This window comes from Medicago truncatula, chromosome 2 (genome assembly GCF_003473485.1).
Source record: "Medicago truncatula cultivar Jemalong A17 chromosome 2, MtrunA17r5.0-ANR, whole genome shotgun sequence".
NCBI lineage: Eukaryota > Viridiplantae > Streptophyta > Magnoliopsida > Fabales > Fabaceae > Medicago > Medicago truncatula.
In genome coordinates this window covers 30,572,675-30,593,360 of record NC_053043.1, presented here as the reverse complement: position 1 = coordinate 30,593,360, position 20,686 = coordinate 30,572,675, and the positions used below count along the sequence as shown (strand labels likewise).

At 32.8% G+C, this 20,686-nt stretch overlaps 2 protein-coding genes across 2 annotated transcripts; both read left to right on the top strand.

Moving 5' to 3' along the window:
- The first annotated feature begins 767 nt into the window (after positions 1–767).
- On the top strand, positions 768–1,919 carry LOC11417740 (aspartic proteinase CDR1). Its single transcript, XM_003595663.2, has one exon. The coding sequence runs from the start codon at positions 768–770 to the stop codon at positions 1,917–1,919; it is 1,152 nt and encodes a 383-aa protein (XP_003595711.2).
- A 6,054-nt stretch (positions 1,920–7,973) lies between these two features.
- Positions 7,974–9,197, top strand: LOC11418323 (aspartic proteinase CDR1). Its single transcript, XM_003595660.3, has one exon. The coding sequence runs from the start codon at positions 7,974–7,976 to the stop codon at positions 9,195–9,197; it is 1,224 nt and encodes a 407-aa protein (XP_003595708.1).
- Positions 9,198–20,686: the final 11,489 nt, after the last annotated feature.

The window sequence follows — 20,686 nt, the reverse complement described above, 5'->3', positions numbered from 1 at the left end:
TAAACTCACGAGGACAGTCTTTTCCTAGTATTTTATTTTTTTGGTGGTGTCCAGGGTTCGAACCCCGGACCTTGAATATATTATGGATTGTCCTTACCAACTGAGCTAAGCTCACGGGGACCGTCTTTAACATTTTTAATCAGGAGACGGTCTTTAACATCTTTAACATTTTTAACATTTTTAATCACCAAGTGTAACATTTTTAATATAATCAATAATCAATTATAATAAAAAAGTATAATTCCTTTGTTGAGATTTCTTGATTGATATATCATAATACTGGTTATTTTCTAGACGGAATGTTGTATCCTTTTGATAAATGTAAGTTTTGACAACATTATTCACCGAATGAATGATATAAAATAAAATCGAATATAATAAAAAAATATAATAGTTGGAAATATTATTATTTTTTTGGAAAATATAGTTGGAAAGATTTATTCACTTTTTTTTGGTTTAGGGCTAAGAATAAGGCACGCAATACAAAAATTCTTGAGCAATTAGCCTATATAAAGCACACTAGTTTACCAAAACTTCTTCAGATTTAAAACCTCCTGTGTTTCGTCACATATTGAGCACATTACAATATGACCTATCATAGAAAAATTCATCTCTTAGCGATCCTACTTCTCGTGTTCATATTCCCTAGCATTGAAGCCCACAATGGCAGGTTCACCGTAAAATTAATTCCAAGAAACTCTTCCCAGGTTTTGTTCAATCGAATCACTGCCCAAACCCCGGTAAGTGTCCATCATTATGATTATCTCATGGAACTCTCGATCGGAACTCCACCGGTAAAGACCTATGCTCAAGTAGATACCGGTAGTGACCTTATATGGCTCCAATGCATTCCTTGCACTAACTGCTACAAACAACTCAACCCTATGTTTGATCCTCAGAGCTCCTCCACTTACTCCAACATCGCTTATGGATCAGAGTCATGTTCTAAACTCTATTCAACCTCGTGTTCTCCTGATCAAAACAATTGCAACTACACTTATTCATATGAGGACGATTCCATAACAGAAGGAGTGTTGGCACAGGAAACACTTACCTTAACATCAACCACAGGGAAACCAGTGGCCCTTAAAGGCGTTATTTTTGGATGTGGACATAACAACAATGGTGTTTTCAATGACAAAGAGATGGGTATAATAGGTCTTGGAAGAGGACCCTTGTCACTCGTTTCTCAAATAGGTTCTTCTTTTGGAGGCAAGATGTTTTCTCAATGTTTGGTTCCATTCCACACTAACCCTAGTATTACAAGCCCAATGAGTTTTGGTAAAGGAAGTGAAGTATTGGGGAATGGTGTGGTTTCTACACCTTTGGTTTCTAAAAATACCCACCAGGCATTTTATTTTGTTACCCTACTAGGAATTAGTGTGGAAGATATTAATTTACCCTTTAACGACGGTTCTTCTTTAGAGCCTATTACAAAGGGTAACATGGTGATTGATTCAGGGACACCAACAACTCTTTTACCCGAAGATTTTTATCATAGATTGGTCGAAGAAGTGAGGAACAAAGTTGCATTGGACCCCATACCGATTGATCCAACTTTGGGTTACCAACTTTGCTATCGGACACCAACTAATCTTAAAGGAACGACGCTAACAGCTCATTTTGAAGGTGCCGATGTACTTTTAACGCCCACCCAAATCTTCATTCCGGTACAAGATGGTATTTTTTGCTTTGCATTCACCAGCACTTTTAGTAACGAATATGGCATTTATGGAAACCATGCTCAGTCAAATTATTTGATTGGGTTTGATTTGGAAAAGCAACTGGTATCTTTCAAGGCGACAGATTGCACCAACCTACAAGATGCACCTTCTATTAATGGGGTGCTCCCCAATGTTCTTTCTGCACCCATGTACTTGCTCCTTTTACCCCTTTTACTAATTATATTACAAAATTAAGCTCTCTATTATGATATAAATGACATGGCCATCATTGCTTCTTTTTTCGTTCTTTCTACAAACCCATGAATGCTTCTTTTTTTGGACTGGTAATTCCATAGTGTTTGCTTCAATTTAGAGTAGACTCAAATTAACAAAGATTGACTTCATCTTTAAGATTAGGCTGAAGAGCCTCTTATTGGTTTTACACTTCAATTATAATGTTGGTGATGATAATTCACTTCTTAAGGTGAATAAACGAGGAAAGTGAGATTCTAACTCAGCCCCTACATAATAAAGTATTCTTATAAATTGAGTTAAACTCGTGAAGACTATTTTCATGTTTTAAATACAAAATATAAATCATATATAGGGCTCGTTTGTTACGGATTAAAATAAAAGTGATTTTGACATAAAATAATTTAGAGATTATATTTTAGAGATTTTATGAAAAATCAGAATCTATTTTGCGTTTGTTTACCATAATAAAAATCTTTTTTTTTTTTAACAAATAATATAATTTGATTGGATACAACTATGATAACAAAACTTCTGGGAACTTGGAGAGAACGGGAACAAAAAACATACTGGCTTAACCGGAAAGCCAAAAAAGCAATGTGCTATGTGTCAGAAACTTTGGTGGTGTCTTTGTCAAAGTATTCGTTCAAGAATGGACCATGCATAAGTGACTGGGTCAGGAAAAAATTGCGTCTCATATTCTCGGTCAGGATCATAGGCTTCACCAGTTGGGGAAATACCAGTGATAGCTGCTACATCTAGCAAAGTCATCAACATGCCACATTTAAGTTGCATGGTATTGGTAAAACTTTCCTAGAAATGCATCACAGCCAATATCAACTGCTCATCATACTCTAACCCCGTCTTAGAGAGCTGAATAAGGTTAAAGATCCCTAAATTCTTACAAACTTGGGCTTTATGAACTTTGACCTTTTCTAGCCATTTCAAAAAGGGCGGAGTATGGGTAGCTGAAGAAGATGACCTGAAAATCCTATGTTTCATGAAAGACATATTGAGTGGGTCACACTAAAGAATCATGGGTTTATGGCCTTCGCAGCTGGGGAAGTTGCCCTCAATTTTTGTAGGATCTAAGGTGGAACCTGCGTAAGGCCCTAAGAAGGCGTACACAGTGCAAGAGACAAAGTATGGAATGAGTACCTAAGATTTTCAAATCTTAGCTTTTTTTGCATCCAAGTTAGGTTCTAGAGCATGAATTTGATTGTTCTTCCTTAGAAAAGCTTCAACGTTGGCTACAGGAGGGACTTCCTGGCCTCCAAAAGATTTGTTTGCAGAATCGCTAACGGAAGCCATTTCAAACTAAGGTTGACGAAATTGAAACAAAGGGGTAATATCTACGGTGTTTTGATGAGTGACGCCACGAAAATTCGGAATCCTTTGAAATTTTTTTAAAAGGGGACAATGTTGTTGAGTAAGTTATTGTTTCGGAAAAGAAAAGGAAAGTTTCAAGAGAAAAAGGGTTTTAGGTTGAAGGTAAAGTTCTTATAGAATCAAAAGAGAAGAACTGTTGAAATTTCCAATCCACTAAAAAGTTGCCACATGGTCGGAATTTTCGTATAAGAAAATACGGCTTGCAGCCAACATCTGTGCCCTGAAAGGACGAGGGGTCCCACTACCTTTTCAACTGCAGAAGTGGTGACCCACTAATGTAGAAAGTGTGTAGTGAAAGAACATTCGAAAAGACTTCTCTTGGAAGTCATAATTACCATGACATCATTCGTTGGAACATTTGGAAGGTTTTTAAAAAATGCCAATTCTCTTCTTCGAACTTGATTCAATCGAAAATGACATTTTTGGGGGGAAATTTGTTAACCTGTAATTTCAAAAGGCTCGTTTAATGAGGTCAATGGTAGTTGACTTTTATCTTTGCATGAACCGAAGTTCTTTCTTTCAGCTTGAGGAGTTCGATGAAATGTTGAACTTAGCGTGAAAAGGTCTAAAAGCCTTAGAATTCGACAAGACGTGAGTCAATGATGCAATACCGTCGAAGCCAACCAATTCCTGTTGAGGCGGGAATATTTCAAATTTCAAATTTCAAAGAGAAGCGGTTTCCTCAATGGAAACGTGGGAGACAAGCGGTAGTTTACATGGAAGAAGTGCTGATCGTGGAGTTAGGTTTTTTCCAGTTATTTTACTATGTATAAATAGTAGTTTTCCATAGGAAAAACGGGTCACAAATCACTTATAGAAATTTGACAACACTCGAAGTATCGGCGCGAGAGAAAAGATTTATACATAATATATGTAAAGGATTTCTGGAACCACCTTTATTTTTAATGCAATGCAATTTATTTTTCCTACAAGTTTTTGCAATTTTAACTTTTATCACTTTTATCTTGCATTCACGGCATTTATTTTCAGTTTAAAATCTTTTACTGTCGAAAGACGCCATACGGTCTCGTCCTGTTCATTAAGCAACCTATGAACTTGATGAACGCGAACTCTTTTTTTAAAAAAACAAATGCACAATATATCCTAAAATTTCTAGTTTGATCATGCTTGTAATAATCAAAATCAGCCCGTATTGTTTACCAAAAACACCGGTAAACAATAGCGCTCCATATTTAGCATGAATGGGCCCAAATTTAATAGTACAAAATCCGTTTTTATTGGAGGTAAAATTCTCTATCTGTTTTTTTTTTTCAAAATAAAAGAACTTTCTTTTCTTGTTTATTTGCTAACATAAAATATTGTTTATTTAAAAATTTATGTCAGTCCAACCTCGGTTCGACCCCGGTCGAACCTTTAAACCTCAAACCCCTACTTGCACCGGTTTCATGACCGATCCGATTCTAATTTTTTTCTTTTTTTTGAAGGAAAAAATTCATTGTTTTTCATTAGCTATCAAGTCTCGGATACATGACGGTACATCATCATAAACGTGGGAGCTAGCATGAGATGGGGCTACCCTAGCTAATTCATGAGCGACCCCATTGGCTTGCATCCTATTGAACTCGACATGAGAGTTCTGAAAATTACAATCGAACAACTATCTACAAGCCTGAATAATACAACCTAGTTCACTGCTATCACCTAGGTTTGAATTAAAATGTTCAACAACAGACTTGCAATCCAAAACAAAATCAACATTGTCATAATGAAGATCAGCCATCCATTGTAGTGTCGTGTGAAGTCCAACAACCTCGCCGACATCAACATCACAAAGAGGAGAGAAAGAATCTGTCTTAGCCATGACAAAATCACCCTGATCATCACGGATGCATATGCCAATACCTACCATATTCAGAGAGTCAGAAAAGGAGGCATCAATATTACATTTGTATCTACCATATACCGACTTCGTCCACTCGATGACAGGACCGGTCCGATTCTAATTAATTTGGGAGGATTGCTGTTGACACATGTGTTTAAGCTGAAACACACCAGTAAATGACCAAAATACCCCCTCGATAGTTAACTGCCGCGAAAGTTAACCGGCGGTAGTTAACTGCCGAAATCCAATTATATTCGTCGGCAATTAAGTGTCGAGATCTCTTAAGTGCTGATCACATTTTTACGTCTTAGATGCAAATTTTTGGTTGCTCAAAGAGGAAAGTCAACACTCATAACCACACAAGGAAGATGATCAATGCATTAATGGTGATAAAATATTTTTAAAGGAGTGATATCTTCCTCATTAAGGAGTAATATTTTTGTCGTTGATGGTGCAATATTTTTGCAAATAAAATGATCAGAATCGGTTAACCATATCTCTCAATTAATCTAGAATATTTTATCATTATGTGTATCATTATATGTATCACTATAATACCCATATACTTCTACATAGTGTTCGCCATCCCACTGTAACTAAAAATTATCACTCACCTTTATATAATATAAAACAATAAACTAATATACTAATTGTAATGTATAATATTAAAATAATAAACTAATATATACTATTTTTTTTAGGGATGATATTATTTTTTTTTAGCAACTAAAGTATAATATTTTTTGGAAGTACTATTTAGTTCATTTGAATTTCACAACAGTAATTGATTTTTTTTTTCCGACGTTAACAGTAATTGATTTGATAATGTTCTCAATTGTCTAGATTTTTTTAGGGGAATTGTCCAGTTTTATTTGCAATAAATCCTTGTTGGAAAGTCGGGAATAATTCTTTGTAATGATAAAACAAATCACCTGCTCCTCTAAATAAAAATTCACTTGGTTCGTATCTAGAAAAAATAATTGACTTGCTCAATTAAATATAGAATTTAACTTCAATAAAACTTTTTAATTGACCTTCTAAGTGTGTATAGTGCTAACTAAAAATCTTATATCTTAATTACAATCAAATCAATGGGGGCGGAATTAAAGCAAAATGCATTAATGACTACAGGATTGAAGAAAATGCTCTACATGGGTGAAACTGAATTTCGACAGTTAACTGCCGAGGTTTTCTTCGGAAGTTAACTGAAGCCAGTTTTAGACTTCCTCTGCAGTTAACTGCCGAAGGACATTTTAGTATTTTACATGTGTTTTTCAGCCAAACAACACGTGTCAACAACAATACTCTTAATTTGGTATTTGCATGTTGGCTAAGAATTTTTAATGGCCAAGTTTGCTTAATGGTTTTTTTTTTTTTTTTTTTTTCATACAAGAAGTTTGCTTAATGGTTAAGTAGTCTTGCTTTATGGTAAGAACCTTGGTGACTAAGTTCAAGACCAAGATGTTTTACTACATATATGTTGGTTGTTTTTTTGGGAAAGATCAAGAAGTTTGCTTAATGGTTAAGTAGTCTTGATTTATGGTAAGAAGCCTAAGTAAGTTCAAGACCAAGATGTTTTACTACATATGTGTTGGTTGTTTTTTTGGGAAAGATTTCTTCTTTAGTAAGATTACTTCTTAGTTAATATTGCTTCATGGTCAATCTTTATGTCATGGTGGCTAAGTAAATTTGGTCACTAAATTTACTCAACAAGATTTTGTTGGACTTATACGAAATAATAGTAGGGAAAATTCAAATCCCATTAAAATAGGAATAACACCAATAGGTATTTAAATATTTCAATTTGAATAAAAAGAAATGAAAAATAAAATATGGATAAACAACTATTAAAAAAAATAAAAAATCAAATAGTATATAATTTGTTTTTTTTGAAGGATAGTATATAATTTGTTTGTTGGGTTTTTTATATTTTTTTGAACACAACTGCATGATTGATGATACAGTATATGACAGTAGTTGTAAACAAAATTTTAATAACGGTCGTAAATATTGTTATGAAGAAAATTATATATGGTAATTGATATTAATTTGAGAATGGTGGTGGTAGATATTGTTATAAAAAATATTGTGTAAGAAAAGTATATGTATGGTTTAGACAAACGTGGTTTGTGACATTATTCACGAAATAATCTTTATTATTACATGAAGACAACTTCTTTTTTTTTTTGAAGGATACATGAAGACAACTTTAAAATTAATTACTTTTTGGTTGGACTTTTTCCAAAATAAATTACCTTTATAAATAACCCAATTTTTTAATTTAATTCTATATCTATTCTCAAATTATAGGAAATTTTGAAACTACTATTTTATAGTGCGATATTTTTTTCTGCAAGTTTTCTCATAAAATTCTAATACTAGTTTCAAATTTAAATTAAAAATCACATACAGATGATGTATAATTTTACATAAAGAAAAGAGGATATATAATTTTTTGATGTATCCTATTTTCAATATACCTAAATTACTATCAAATAGTTTTACTCTTAATTACATTCAGTACGACTCACTTGCTCTAATTTTGTCTTTATACCTTTAACAATTCATTTATTTTTTTAATTTAAATTTAAATATACATCATATTATAAGGAACTAAAAACTTAATCACAAATTTGAGTCAACTATTTTATAAATCAAATTTTCATTAGTATAAATATTATAAAATTTAAAACCCTTATAATATACCAGTATAAAATGTGGATAGACTACACTATCCGTGTATGTCTTTCCCTTAGAACATTTCTTTACCTAAACTTCACATTGAAAACCTCTTGCATTATATCAAGTATTGAGCATATTAGGTTATGGCTTATCTTAGAACAATTCATCCATGCTTGGCCATCATAGCCCTCTTGTTCCTATTGTCATCCATTGGAGCTCACAACGACGGGTTCTCTGTCAAATTGATTCGAAGAAACTCTTCCCATGATTCTTACAAACCAAGTACTATACAATCTCCCGTAAGTGCCTATGATTGTGAGTATCTCATGGAACTCTCCATTGGAACTCCGCCAATAAAGATCTATGCTGAAGCAGACACCGGCAGTGACCTTGTATGGTTCCAATGCATTCCTTGCACCAAATGCTATAAACAACAAAACCCTATGTTTGATCCTCGGAGCTCCTCCAGTTATACCAACATCACATGTGGAACGGAGTCATGTAATAAACTAGATTCAAGTTTGTGTTCTACTGATCAGAAGACTTGCAACTACACCTACTCTTACGCCGATAATTCCATAACACAAGGAGTGTTGGCACAAGAAACACTTACTTTAACATCAACCACAGGGGAACCAGTGGCCTTTCAAGGCATTATTTTTGGATGCGGACACAACAACAGTGGTTTCAATGACCGCGAGATGGGTTTAATAGGTCTTGGAAGAGGACCCCTGTCACTCATTTCTCAAATAGGTTCTTCCCTTGGAGCCGGAGGCAACATGTTTTCTCAATGTTTGGTTCCATTCAACACTGACCCTAGTATTACAAGCCAAATGAATTTCGGTAAAGGGAGTGAAGTTTTAGGGAACGGTACGGTTTCTACACCTTTAATTTCTAAAGATGGGACTGGATATTTTGCTACCTTATTAGGCATTAGTGTAGAAGATATTAATTTGCCCTTTAGTAATGGTTCTTCCTTAGGGACTATCACAAAGGGTAACATTTTGATTGATTCGGGGACAACAATAACTTATTTACCCGAAGAATTTTATCACAGATTAATCGAACAAGTGAGGAACAAGGTAGCATTGGAACCATTTCGGATAGATGGTTACGAGCTTTGCTATCAAACACCAACTAATCTTAATGGACCAACATTAACCATTCATTTTGAAGGTGGAGATGTACTCTTAACGCCCGCTCAAATGTTCATTCCGGTACAAGATGATAATTTCTGCTTCGCAGTCTTCGACACTAATGAAGAATATGTCACTTATGGAAACTATGCCCAGTCAAACTATTTGATTGGGTTTGATTTGGAAAGGCAGGTGGTTTCTTTCAAGGCAACAGATTGCACCAAATTTTAAAACCCTAGCTATGAAGTCTCATATATATAGAAGTCATCTACAATGTTTTCGAATAAACTTTAATTTTGTTTTTCTTCTAATAGCAAAGATATATAGATATAAATAAATAAGTGTCATCTATGAGACGTCTCTTCCCAGGAATTATGAGTTACGCAGAAAGAGTTTCATTCACGATTCTTGTGGAGTCTTTTACAATACTTTTTTTTTATCAATATTCATTTACGAATTATCCAAAAATCCTGCTGCATTTACAAATGATATAATGCTTTCCTTCTATGTGTTTACATACTACTCAATCAAACACTTAAACTGTAAATATAGTTAACAAAGTCACAAATAACACATAAATTATCTCAAAATCTGTTAAACCCCCAAGCCATCCCCCATAAAATTCTATACTTAGCAATTAAAACACTCATTCATGAAAACCAAATCCACATCTCATGAGAGAAGCATTTAAATCGTGGACTACTATATCATAATTACCAAACTACACTAATCTGAAAAAATTGCATATATCATCTTACAAGAGTTATAGTTCCATGTTTTCAAAGTCATACTTTAACAATAATTTTAAACTAAAAATAATCTTCACAGATGCATCCAACGGCCATAACAGTTTGGAGCCAAAACTATTAGGATTAGGGTTGACACAATTTGTTAACATTGTTATTCATATTAGAAATAAGTATGATTGCCTAGATTCAATTTTACATTATCAATTTTTGTCACAGCAAAACGAAACAAACACTCACTCTTTTATTGGGTCTCACTACTTAATATGAGATATAAATGAGTAAGCATTGTTGAAAAGAAAGTGTTAGGGTGAAAGCGACTAGCAATCATCCTCATTAGGAAGTAATTAGCACTCATCCTCATTAGAGTAATATCTTTGAATTTGTTTTATAAGTATCTTTATCTTTTCAACATTGTTTTTTTTTTTTTTTTGACAAATTTAAGCATCAATTTCTGTCGCTGTATGTATGTGTATGTTTTGGATATTTTTACGTGTGCATTTTTTTTTATTGTTTTGTAGATATTCAATTAAACATATAAATTTATCACATTTTGATGTAACCAAAATTAAAAAGATGGAGAAGTTAGAAATAAGATAAAGTCAAGTGTAAAAATCATAACAAAGGAAACAATACATTTGACAAGACCCAAACATACAAGAGCTACAAAGATAATTTTGAAAGAAATAAAAAAACCACAAATCTCTCTAAAATGCAAATTGCATTCCATCATTTTTTTTATTCTTATATGACTATTTATAAGCTAAGTTTGATAGATAGAAAAAACTAATCACCACATTTTGTAAGTGCCTTTCCCTAGAAAACAAACATAAACTAAGAAATAAATTCCTACTAGGCTTACAGAAACAAAAGATAGCTACAAAATCCAGCCTTAAAATAATACAAAAGTCCATCGAGTTGTACAAAAGATAGCTACTCAATAGAACTCTTTGGTGTACTTTTTGAATTGATTAGAGTCCTCTCTATATATAGAGCTTTTGTAACTGTTTTAGCAAAAATTGCGCCAACAGTTACTCTAATGGATAAGATCAAAAGAGAATTTATCCATTAATCAGTTCAAAAACACTTGTAGATAGGATCAAGAGAAACAAATCCACAAAAGTCATTGGATTTTGAATGAAGGAAAGATAAGAAATTCAATTGAAATCTTATTCATATTCTTATCACAACCACTAGAAGTTAAATGTATGGGAAATGATATTCACGAATAAAAATAATAATTACTATTATTTTTATCATTATCAAGTATTTAAAATTAAATACCGTAGTTTAAACACTACTAATGTATGTGTTATATTTTATGTGGGACCCCCACACTCTATTTTTTCAATTCACACAACATTAAACATTAGATCAAAGAATGATTAATTGGTGTTTAATCTTCCAATTTTTCTTCCAACATAACACCAATGTTCCAACAATCCCCAACTTGAATTTAAAAAATGGTTTCAATAATAACGTCAAAACGTTGCTATAAGGTTGCTAATAAACAAAGGTGTCGCCTACAACCTGAACCTTTGCATAACGGATAATATTCCGATTTAACAAGAGTTTCTTACAGCATGGAACTCTATCACAGACATAGAACCCGCACACAAATCTTTTCCTAAGGTGTATTCTAAAAGCCAGTGTGTTTATGACCCTGCACGTTTATCCTAGTTTTAACGAACGCTCTAGGTATTATGCCCTGAATCCATAGGAACCGACCTCAGTTCCACATTCGTATAGGTGAATATATCAAGAGTACTCCTGCAGCTATGTACTCCACTCAACATAGAGTATAGATCTCATTAAGATTTTCTATTATCTCATCCTCCTATCGCTGCAGGATTCATGCTTTCTTAATTTTTCTCATAGCATGTTCTATCAATCATGACTTGTTATTACCCATTGAACCTATTTCTTAGGATCTCCATTCATGTAGGTCGGGTTACTATCACTCGTGATCTTCAGGCATTGGTCCTATCATATTGGATGTGTTTAGGACTTTCTTAGTTATTCCTTTTGTCAAAGGATCAACTAATTCTTCATCAGTACGTACATGATCTACTTTAACCGTTCCTTTTGAGAGTAGCTAGCTCACTAATCCTTTATGTGCTCATGCCTTAATTATCGTCTCTTTCTATTGTCGTAACGATTCTCAACTTTTGTAATAGCTCCAGTACTATCACAATGAATTAACACTTATGGAAACGGTGTCACCCACTAAGGGTTCTCAACTAACAAGCATCTTATCAACTTGCTTCTTCCCTAGTTTTCTCTAGTGTTCGCATCCCAGATACATTCTATAGTGGACTGAGTCAATATCATTTGTTTTAACAAACAACTCCTCCAGTGATGCTCAATGTGCAGTCATTGGTCTGTTAAGACTCATATGAAGGATGTTCTATTTTGTATCTTGTACCATTCAAGTACGATAGGATATTTCTCATTTGTATCTTGTACCATTCAAGTACAATAGGATACTTCTCATAATGTAATCCTAAAGTCATAATCTTCTTAAGGCACCTCATGAATCTTTCAATAGCATGGAAATGCTTCTCATTTGTCTACTAGTAAACTTGAACAAAGGTCTCACGACGTGGCGAACGTCGAGTCTAATACATTATATGGCATACCTAAAGACTGGCAATGATGCTACCATATTCTGTTTGTCTAACACCATCGCTAGTGTTCTTGAAAAGTTTTAGACTTGAATCATAAGGTGTGCTTACAAGTTTACAGTCAAATAATTACATTTGCTTAAGATATTCTTAACTTTGTGAGATTCATCAGAAAAGTTCTCTTTTCTTATCTATTAATCTTGAAACCAAGAATTACTTCAACTTTGTTTAGGTCTTTCTTATCAATGTTGTTGATAAAAAATGATTTCACATAATTCATAACAATGAATCTTTAAACCAAATATGAGCACGTCGTCTTCATAGAGACATATGATCGTGCAAATATTATTTCCATATTTGTTGTAAATACATTTCTTACTTTCATTCACTTTGTACTCTTTCGATAGCATTAGAATGTAAAAAATTGCATGCCATTCCTTAGGAATTCATTTTAGACCTCACAAAGAATTATCTAACTTACATACCTTGTTTCCTTGTTCATGAATCACAAAACTTTTAGGTTGTCCCATATAGATTTCTTCTTCTAGTTCACCATAGAAAAGACAACTTTGACATCCATTTGGAGTACTATCGAGTTATGAACAACGGCTAAAGGGACTAGTACTCTTATGGATATGATTCTAGTGACTGGTGAATGAGTGTCGAAGAAATCTATATTTTTCTCTTTGTCTAAAGTGTTTGACTACAAGGAGATAGTACTATCGAGTTATGAACAACGGCTAAAGGGACTAGTACTCTTATGGATATGATTCTAGTGACTGGTGAATGAGTGTCGAAGAAATCTATATTTTTCTCTTTGTCTAAAGTGTTTGACTACAAGGAGATAGACACTTTTAATATGGGCGTTATAATTTTTGAAGATGTAAATATATGACGATGTAGTATCTATATATAAATATATATTTGAAGATGAGTTTATTTAAAGATGGTGATATGTTTGTGTTTATTAAATGATGAAAGATGATTATTAAATAATGTGAATAATTGGTATATGATTGATGATGCTTATGTGTTTTATGTCTTGTTTCTATTCATTGTGATTATGCGATTCTTATGTCGAATATATTCTCACCCTCTAGTTGCGGGTTAGGTGCCTACACCCTTGTGGTGTAGATTTGCAGGAAGAAGATTTTAGTAGCAATGAGTCTCGGAGGATGGTGTTGGAGCCTTCTCCTTTTTATTTATCACCTTTGGGAGTCTTTATTGAGTCGGAGCTCTGATCAGTAACACTAAGGATTGGGGATTCTTTTTATTTTAGATTTTATTTTCAGAATTCAGTTTTGATGTTAAAACTATGATGAGATATGTACTTTAAAGTTTTTGAAAACTATTCTGCTACGACGTTTTTTTTTAAACGAAGTACTTTTGGATTGAATATGATGTCTAACAACCTTTCATGCTTTATTATTATTGAATTTCTATTAAAAAATAATATGTGGGGTTTAGGGTGTTACATGTGACATTGCTTAATATTGATGGAAATCTGTCTAATCAGGAAGTAATTAATTTGTAACTACGGAAACAAGCCGAAAGCGAGTGAACCCTAAAAGTAAGTACTTAGGAAGGTGACATACCAAATAGAACCATATCTGTTAAAATCACGAAGTAACTAGTTAGTAATTAAGGAAAAAAATGACTTCACGACTTAAATTCTAACACACTAAACTCTAAAAACGATAAATTACGCTAATGACAAAATCATATAAAGAATTTAGATGTTACTTCTTGAATAATTCACCAAGCATGCATAAATAATTTTCTCAACATCGCATCGGAATAATAACGTCATTATATTGACATCTAAATAAAACATCTCGACAATTATCCATAATAAAATAAGTCACCAAGTAGCCATGTCATCATACTACACATAACATCATCAATACATAGTCTCAGAAATCTCCAACAGTCTTAATATAGGTAAATAGCAAAGACTGGCCCCTAATCAGAGCCCTAAGTCTAAGACATCGAAATGTTGTAAACGAGGTAGCTCCAAGCTATTCTCAAGAAACTCACCAAAGTAAAGCAAAAATATTTATGCACGTCGTCTACCCATCCATACGAATAAGGTAGGCGGTCAACCAAACGACCACTAGGGGTTAGTTTACGTTTTACAATTAAACATAATCAAATGAAATAATTAACATAATTTAATTTCACATGATTAATAAATTCAACATCATCATAAGCCAACAAGTATACAAGCACAATCAAATAATGTATACAATTAGAGTATATTTCAAATATTCACAAACATCAACAAAAGTCCACAAATGCACATATACATCGATTCACATAAGACTCGACTCATCAATTATTAAATGGATGCAATGTTCTAGACTCATCTAGATGCATGTGGTATATACGTGCGAAATCCCAAAACGTCATATAATTTGAGTCAAAAGGAGTAGTATATACGTATTATAGCTGTTAAATTATTATTGCTTTGTATTGCACTTAAAAAAGGATAATTGTTATCTCTGTTTTCGTAAAGGCATTTGTCTTTCTGCTTTTGACAATGACATTTTTGGTTTAACTTGCAAAAAGACCATTGTTTTTCTTCTTCTCTAAAACCAAGATAAAATTCTCCAAAAAAGTTGAAAAAAATAAAATTAAAGCAGCTAGTGGAAGATGTTAAAACGAAGATGAAATGCTCCAAAAAAGATAATAAAGAAAATCTAAGCAGATAGTGGAAGATAAATTTCTTAGTAATAAGAAGCTTATATTCGAGATATTAATTTTTGCATTTGACAATGAGAAGTTAATCAAATTGGATCGATTTCATCCGTCAGAATTTTCTTCTTCAGAGATCGTGGAATTCGAAAATCAAATTGAAAATTATATCATGGATGTTCATTATTTATGGTTACTTTTATAATGTGATGGGATTAGTGATCTTTCAAGAAAGTTGAGAAAAAGTAGAAAACATGTTGGTTATCCAATGTCGCACTTAGTTTTGAAGCTAGCATTATTGTTGCTTGTGGCGAGTGCAAATGATGAAAGAAGTTTCTCTACTAGAAACGTTATGGATAGTCAAATGTGCAACCATATGGAAGATATATATTGTTAATGATGGATTGATAACATACATAATATTCGATATTAAGGTGTCTACATTTCTCTAATTGTTTTGCATAGACATAATGGTGTCATCATTTATTGGTTATGAATTTATGTATTTCTGTATAAATATTCATGATGAGCAACCTTGATCCCACTTAACAAAATTTCTGGATTCGATGCTGATTATGTCGACAGACACATTGAAAGGGCCTTTACCCAGACCCAATTCCTCAAACAAGACCAATGTGTTTACATCTTTATTAAAGAATGGCCTTGGCACTGCGTAATACCTAAAAGATGAATTTTCACCAAGCCGATACCTTCCAATACATTGACCATTAACCCATGCTTTTCCTCTTTGAAGGCCTATCAAATCCAGGACTACAAGGTTTGACCCTTCAGGGGTCTTGAAAGTGGTCTTGTACCAAGTCATTGGTACTCCTATAGAAACATTACGTGGTATCCATGGAACTCCATTAGATTTGGGATCATAGAACTTTCTAGCCATACCATTCATCCCAACTTTGTATGACCAAGTAGATTTTGATAAATCCAAAACATTGTCTGGATATTCAATTGAAATGAGTTTAACATGACCCCCAACAATACCAGTTTCTTTCATATCAATGAACCCACTACAATTTGATTTACCAAGTGTAACACTTAATAAACTTATAATATTGGTACCTCGTTTCAAGGAAATATCCTCATCATATACGAAACTACGTGTACTCGGGACACTATCATATACACCCCACCAAAATCCATTAATATACGAATAAATAATAGGGCCTTTTGCATTCACTTGCAGTGTTGATTTCCCCCAAACGGTTGTGTCATTTACGACTACTTCGGTCATGTACCATAAATAATCACTAGCTCCAGCAGTAACATTCTTTTGATCTAAAAGTTTAGATGCAGTAAATGTCCCTTGGCCTAGTAAGGTGTCTTGCATTGGTTCAGATGCCCATTCCCACTTGAGTGGGTTTCCTAATGAACAAGTACACAATAATGCTAAACATGCAGTAAGAAATGTACGAAACCTAGGATTAGACATATTTTTCAAACATGCAATAAGAAATTTCCAAACCATATGATTGAATGAATCATCTAGGGTCAATGTACAAGTTTTTTATAGGCACAATTTCATACATGGGTTTTCTATTTTTAGTTTATTATTGATGATATCCATACACTCAGATAAGGATTGATTTATGTCAATGATTAGATTCACTTCCTACCTTAAAATGGTTTTTTGGTTGAGGTTTTCTTACTTAAAAATATTGGTTGGCTGTGAATTGTCGTTTTCTAACATGATGGTTGGTTTTGTAAAAAATTTAATGGTTGGTTAACAGTTTTATTCTGCATTAATTGTGCACTAGAGTTTAGCTCATCATATTATATTTGTACTCCTAAATATTGTCCTATTGAACTTTCTATACATTACTTTATTTTTTGGTACAAACTTGCTTTATATTATGTAACTAGATATAAAATTAATATTATTTCCTATTTTATATAACATTAATAAATTAATTAAAATGATCATTTACAATATCATGAAAATTTATTTAAAAAAAATGAAATTTTGATAAAAGTTAATTTTAAGCATTTAAAAAAATATCATTTTTTTACAAGATTTCCTCCATCTATGCTTACAGACAATATTTTTTAAATAACGAAAAGAAGCAAGAAATTGTCAGATAGAGATAAAATAAAAAAGAAAATTTGTGATGAGGAATATAATATGGGTGCTTCTACCATATTATTGCATTTTAATGAATTTAAATTTGTCACTGCTCCTAACTAATTAGAAGGCAATATTTTATAAGCAAGTCATGCTATCATTGTCGATACATTTTCTCTCTCCCATCCGTAAATCCTTTTCCTTTTTTGGTGATATATCTATTAATCCGAAACACAACAACAACCAATCAAACAACATAAAAATAGTAATACAACTGTTACTCGACACAACTGAACTCAACTACTTGGACGGACGGAACCTGCTCTGATACCAATTGTAACACCCCGTTTTCCCAACATAAAAATTTCGCATAAATAATTAGAGTTTTTCAACATAAACGGAATGTCACATTCTTTTCTTAAAATCATAAACTGAATAAATAACTATTTATCCTTTAAAATTAAAATACAAGATCTTTAATACTTCGCAGCGGAATTTATTCAATAACTAAAACAGTCTTTGGCACAAAGGCCTCTTCATAAATGTCTCCCAATCTAAAAACATAGCCATAAATCTTCTAAAACAATACGTAAGGAATAGAAAAGCAATAACAACGTTCCCATCCCGTTACGTATCAGAGCACCTAAGACACACGAGAGAGAAAGCTCACACGACATCAACTATTCTTGGTTACCTGCAAGTTACTCATACGAAGAGCAACATTTCCAAGCAGAAGGGGTGAGATTTCACAAAACAATAATATTAAGCATATAATTCAACAATTATATTTAACAACCAAAAATCATCATAATATTCATCATAGATAATAATATATCATAATTCACTTCTTTAATAGTTCATATAAAGAATCACAACTTTAAACAATTTCATGATTTAACAACTTAACAACTCGACAACTTGACAACTTGACTATGCAACTTAATCTTCTAATCATGCATGTGGTACCAATCCATGGCATCAAGCCACCAACGTATTTGAGCGTAAATAGGCTCCCAGGGCATCAAGCCCTCAACTTTATTTGAGCGTAAATAGGCTTGCAAGGCATCAAACCCTCAACTTAATTGAGCAAAGGCTCCAGGGCATCAAGCCCCCAACAATGAAATGCTAATGCATGGACTCGACCTCTTAAACATCTTAAATCGACAACCTCTTATATAATCCAATAATTTGGAACTTCATCATCTTAATCAACTTAGACCGACTCATGCAGCATAGTTAAATAACAACAACAACACATCAGTATACAAAAACAGCATGACATAATAATATCAAGTGCAAGTTAACAACGTCTCAATTATTTCATATATAATTCAAATAATGCATATACAATTATATCACAATATAACAACATCAAATCATCATATACACATATAACACTTCATCAATCATGGACAATATCGTATTCACAAACATATACATACATATACTAATTCATCAATCATATTCAATTATTCACTGTGACCTACGTTTAGTAATTTCACCATATCTCAAGTGCTATAAATCCTTTTGAAGTCAAACCAACGGCATTAGAAAGGTAACATCCATACCTACAACTTTTGTGTTTACACCTAAGACCAATTTTGTACCAATCAATACAAGTTTTCATTTTAAATTTGGACAAAGTTGTGCTGAAATTCATAAAAATTCACTGTGACCTACGTGCAGTAATATGACCATAACTCAAGTTCTATAAATCATTTTGACGTCATACCAACGGCATTAGAAAGCTAACATCCATACCTACAACTTTCGTGTTTACACCTAAGACCAATTAAGGACCTATCAATACCAGATTTCATTTCAAATTCGGGGCAAAGATGAAAAGAAAAATCAGAAAAAGCAATCTATATTATTTAACTTCACTTTCATTCAAAATCATCACAATCATCACTCTTAACCCTAATTCTCAAATTCTCAAAAAGTAAACCTACAATATGTTAATTACAATTTTCAGAATCATAGACTCAAGATTATTGAATGTTAGTCTCACCCTTACCTTAACAATGAAAATCGCAGCTCTCTAGATGTTTCTCCCTTTTCTTCAAAAACGATCGTACGTGCGTAATGTTTTCTAAACCTAGGTCTCTCCTATTTATATAACTCCATCTATCTTATCTTATTTCTCTTTCTCCCCCCAAACTCTCTAAAATCTCATAACAACCCCTAAACTCAATATTATTTTATTTTCAAATCTTATTCTATTAAATAATATAATAAGCCACTTAATAAATTACATAATCATATAAATATATTCTAAACCTATTAAATCAATCAAATAAATCAAATAATTCCAAGAGGGCGTTACAGAGTCCATTGCATAAACATAAAGCGGTGAGGGCTCATGCCCTGGAACGGCTTGTCGTTCAAATTGGTGAGGGCTTATGCCCTGTGAATGCTTTAACCATTCGAATTCGGTGAGGGCTTATGCCCCGTAAAATGGTACCACATGCATGTGCATAGTCGCATTTTTGTTGAGGAGTCTTAATGGTGTAGTCATGTCATTGCATGAGTCGTTGTTGATGATTGAGTAGTACTTTCATGCTATTGATTGAAGTTGAATATGTTGATAATGATGTGATCATGAAATATATATATATATATATATATATATATATTGAAATGTTGATGATATTATTATTGTTATTTGAAACAATATTTGATGAATAATTATGTTGAGGCCTTTGTGCCAGAATTTAATGTTGGATGATGAAGTTTAATGTTTGAAAGATATTCCGCTGCAAATTATTGATGTTTTATAAAGGATGATGTTTATTAAATAGTATTTATTTCTATTTAAGAAATTTTGAAAAGCAGTGTGACATGCCCGTTTGTTGTTGAACTCTGATTATCTTATTTATTATTAATTGTTTGGGATAACGGGGTGTTACAATATATATATATATTAAAGTATATTCCCTATTTTTCTATTCTGAAGGGAGATTCAAGTATATTCAATCAAATCTTTTTATTATTACATGGTCGGTTAAGTTTTTTTAAAACTATACACAAAAACTACAGTAATATCATCCCTCTCAAAACAAAATTCGTCTACAACTTAGCTCCTGGAAAATTCTTCCGAAATCTGGTTCTTGATTAGAATGTTGGATTCACCGTCACTGAGAAGATAGAAACATGTCATATACGTCTGGTTATCGTTATTTGTATCCTTTAACACATAGTTTCATTTTAAGTGGATCGAGTAAGGTATGTAAGATATTATGAATCGTACCCGCATCTTTTGTTTGTTTTCCTTTAATTTAGATGAAATAGTGTTGTCAAAACTAAGAAGAACTATCTGCACAATGAAGAACAAAACTCATGTTCCATATTTTTAACAGCAGTAACTACAAAGAGAGATAATGGAAAGGGAACGATCACCGTAGAGCCGCGTACCAAGGACATTGTCAATACTGGTGTTTCTATGTCATCACAATACGAGACAATTTTTTTTGGTACCTTGAGCCTTTTAAGCCATCCTTCATATTCTTATTATCCTTTGTGAAACCTCTTTGAGCCTCCAACAATAATTTCTTTTGTTGTTATTAAGTAACGAATCAT